At 39.7% G+C, this 2,787-nt stretch overlaps 1 protein-coding gene across 1 annotated transcript; it reads left to right on the top strand.

The window, feature by feature from the left end:
• Positions 1-1,098: 1,098 nt before the first annotated feature.
• On the top strand, positions 1,099-1,204 carry LOC103804714 (protein FAM19A2-like; the record flags this gene model as incomplete). Its single annotated transcript, XM_009077327.1, has 1 exon — positions 1,099-1,204. A coding segment is annotated over exon 1 (106 nt), but the record flags the coding sequence as incomplete, so codon positions are not given.
• Between the last annotated feature and the right edge of the window lie 1,583 nt (positions 1,205-2,787).

Raw genomic sequence — 2,787 nt, 5'->3', positions numbered from 1 at the left:
CTTATGAACCTAATAGCAGGCAAATGTGCAACCATACTGAAGCAATGCATTTTTTTCTGCTCAGGAAGGCAACCTAGTTCCGGGCGTTACAAAACAGCAACAATTTTGTTCAAGTCATCAAATTTGCAGCCTTTCTAGTATAAGTGGCTTGAAATAGGCATCATCTTCCTATTGACCTATCAGCAGAAACATGCCCATCATGCAGAGCTGTTTCTTAGTCAGCTCCCTAGGGTTCTTATACAGAGAATGAAGTGAGAGGATTCATTATTATACCTCTTGCCACTTTCTGTGCAGCTGTAATCCTTAAGAACTAGAGCCTACATTCCTGAACTTGTCTTTTTGGCTGGTGGAGGGGTATTTTTGTCTTTGGTGGAGGTTACTGAGAAATAAGTCATGTGTTACCTTGTGCTTGAACCATCACGGTGACTTGCTGTCACAGTGAAAACATCACTGAGCAATATGAGGGGAGCTGTGTGCAATTTCCCTTTGTGCAGTAAATCAAATTTTTTCATTACCCAAAGGCTGACAGGAGAGAGACTAGTGAATCTGCCCTGCACAAATCCATGTTTCCAAACCACTCATGTCTTCCTAACAGGTTTTCTCCATGAGAGGATTGATGTGCTGAAAGTCTTTGCAAATCTGTTCTTGCCTTGCAGGCACAATCCAAAAAGAGTTGCAATCCCCAAAGCTAAAACCCCCATGGTATGGTCAGAGAGAACCACACTGACCATGACTGGCCCCAGACACAGTAGTGGAACTGATCTTGTTTATCAAAACCTGCTCAATAGCTGCATGGATTCATCTTTCTTGCCAGCTTTGCAGTCTGTGTGGTTATGAACACTGCTTGGACCTTGAAAGATAAGATGATGATGTTGAATTCTCCTAGTACTGACCAGGGTGGAGGAATGCTGGTAGACCAGGGAGGAAGGTTGTGCTGCTGCTCTGTATGACATACTTCATTTAGAGCTAAGCAGAGTTTAAGACTTAAGAGTTGTCAGACAGACACTTACAAAACCTTATTCATTTATCCTTAAATTAAGACAAAAAATGTCTTTTAAAGAAGTCTTAAATATTTATTTTTGTGTATTTTATTTCAGGATGAATAAGAGATACTTACAGAAAGCAACAAAAGGAAAACTGCTAATAATAATATTTGTTGTAACGCTGTGGGGGAAATTAGCATCTGGGGCAAATCATCATAAAGGTAAGAAATTCTGTTCTGTTATACTGTTGTATCTGTGACCTCTGTCAACAAATTCAGAAGTGTCCAGTCTATGTGACCTTTTTTCCTTATGCATATTGGTTCTCTAATCAGAACCAAGGAATGAGAGTGTTCAGTGGATAGACTTTCATTATTTTATTGAGAATTTAAGTATTTCAGTCCCATTTTCAGCATTGTCTGATTTTAGATCATGTTGCAATGATAGTACACTTGAAAAGATGCTTAAGAAAGGGAGGTAAAAAGATCAAATAGTGAATACATCTTGTCTCATAAAAATAGCTGTATCAGCAGATATGTGTGCTGCAAATTAATTCCCAGAAATAAATAATTTTTAGTATCATGTATGATATTACTGTGTGCAGTTATCTGTCAAGGCTAACTTCACAAGTAATGTGTACTGCATGTGATTATTTCATCACCAAAAAAAGACCACTGCTTTGAAATGTTATCTGACTTCTATGCCTCACTCATCACACCAGGCCATAAACTGTGATGGTTTATTGAAGCTTTTAAAAAGGCCTTTTCTGTGTGTATGTGTGTTCCTATAAACTCTAATGCAAGGAACAAGCTCTCTGGATTTATGTACTAATGTCTTCTTATAGGTTAATATAACTTGAAATGTGTACTGCAGTATAACATTGTTTTGAACTGCACTCCTCATCATCACATAGTGTCTGTTGGCTGTTTATCTGCCTATACAATCTGCTTATACAAGATCAGAATAAACTCTTAACAACTTGGATAGGGTAAGGGTGGGACATGAACAGTACCAACAGTTAAGGAATTAACTCTGGGGAAAGGATTCCAAATACACCAGTCAGTTAAATTCTGTGTTCATGTACATTGCCTAATGTACTCTGCTGACAGGATTTCATGAGCAGATATTTTATGTGTCGAACTCCTAGATATTTCTCTACTGTGTGAAGATATCTTTCTTCAAAATATCTCAGTGATTATGGACTTCAGGATGCAGAGGCACTTTCTTCAAAGTCTTTTGCAAGTGGTAATTTGGCTGCAGACAGAAAGATTCTGATGTGGTCCTGCAGGCCACTAAAAATGGGCATCATGCCAGACAGAAACCGTGCTGTCACCTTTGCTCAGCCTTTGTTTTCTCTTCAAAGCAGAGTATGGATTTGTGCTCTGGCTTCCCAGTTTAGTTGTCTATTGGAAAAGAGCCAAGATATCCTGGCCTAGAATCAGAAATCTTTTGTCTTTGATTATCTTTCTTTGAAAGTCAAAAAGCCCATATCCAGAGTGTTTTGATTCCTTATGCAAGGGCCGATCAAGTTGAGTTTGCTTCAATTTAATTCAAACTTTGCCAAGTGGCCAGTGAGGAGTGGTGTCCCTCAGGGGTCAGTGCTGGGGCTGATACTGCTCAACATCTTTGTTGGTGACATGGACAGTGGATTGAGTGCACCCTCAGCAAGTTCACTGATGACACCAAGCTGTGTGGGGCAGTCAATATGCTGGAGGGAAGGGATGAGCCATCCAGAGGGACCTTGACAGGCTTGAGAGGTGAAACAATGCAAACCTCATGAAGCTTAACAAAATGAAGTGCAAGGTCC

Source organism: Acanthisitta chloris, unplaced genomic scaffold (assembly GCF_000695815.1).
Source record: "Acanthisitta chloris isolate BGI_N310 unplaced genomic scaffold, ASM69581v1 scaffold2786, whole genome shotgun sequence".
NCBI lineage: Eukaryota > Metazoa > Chordata > Aves > Passeriformes > Acanthisittidae > Acanthisitta > Acanthisitta chloris.
Note: the sequence above shows the minus strand (reverse complement) of the source record. Positions and strands in the feature narration are given on the sequence as shown.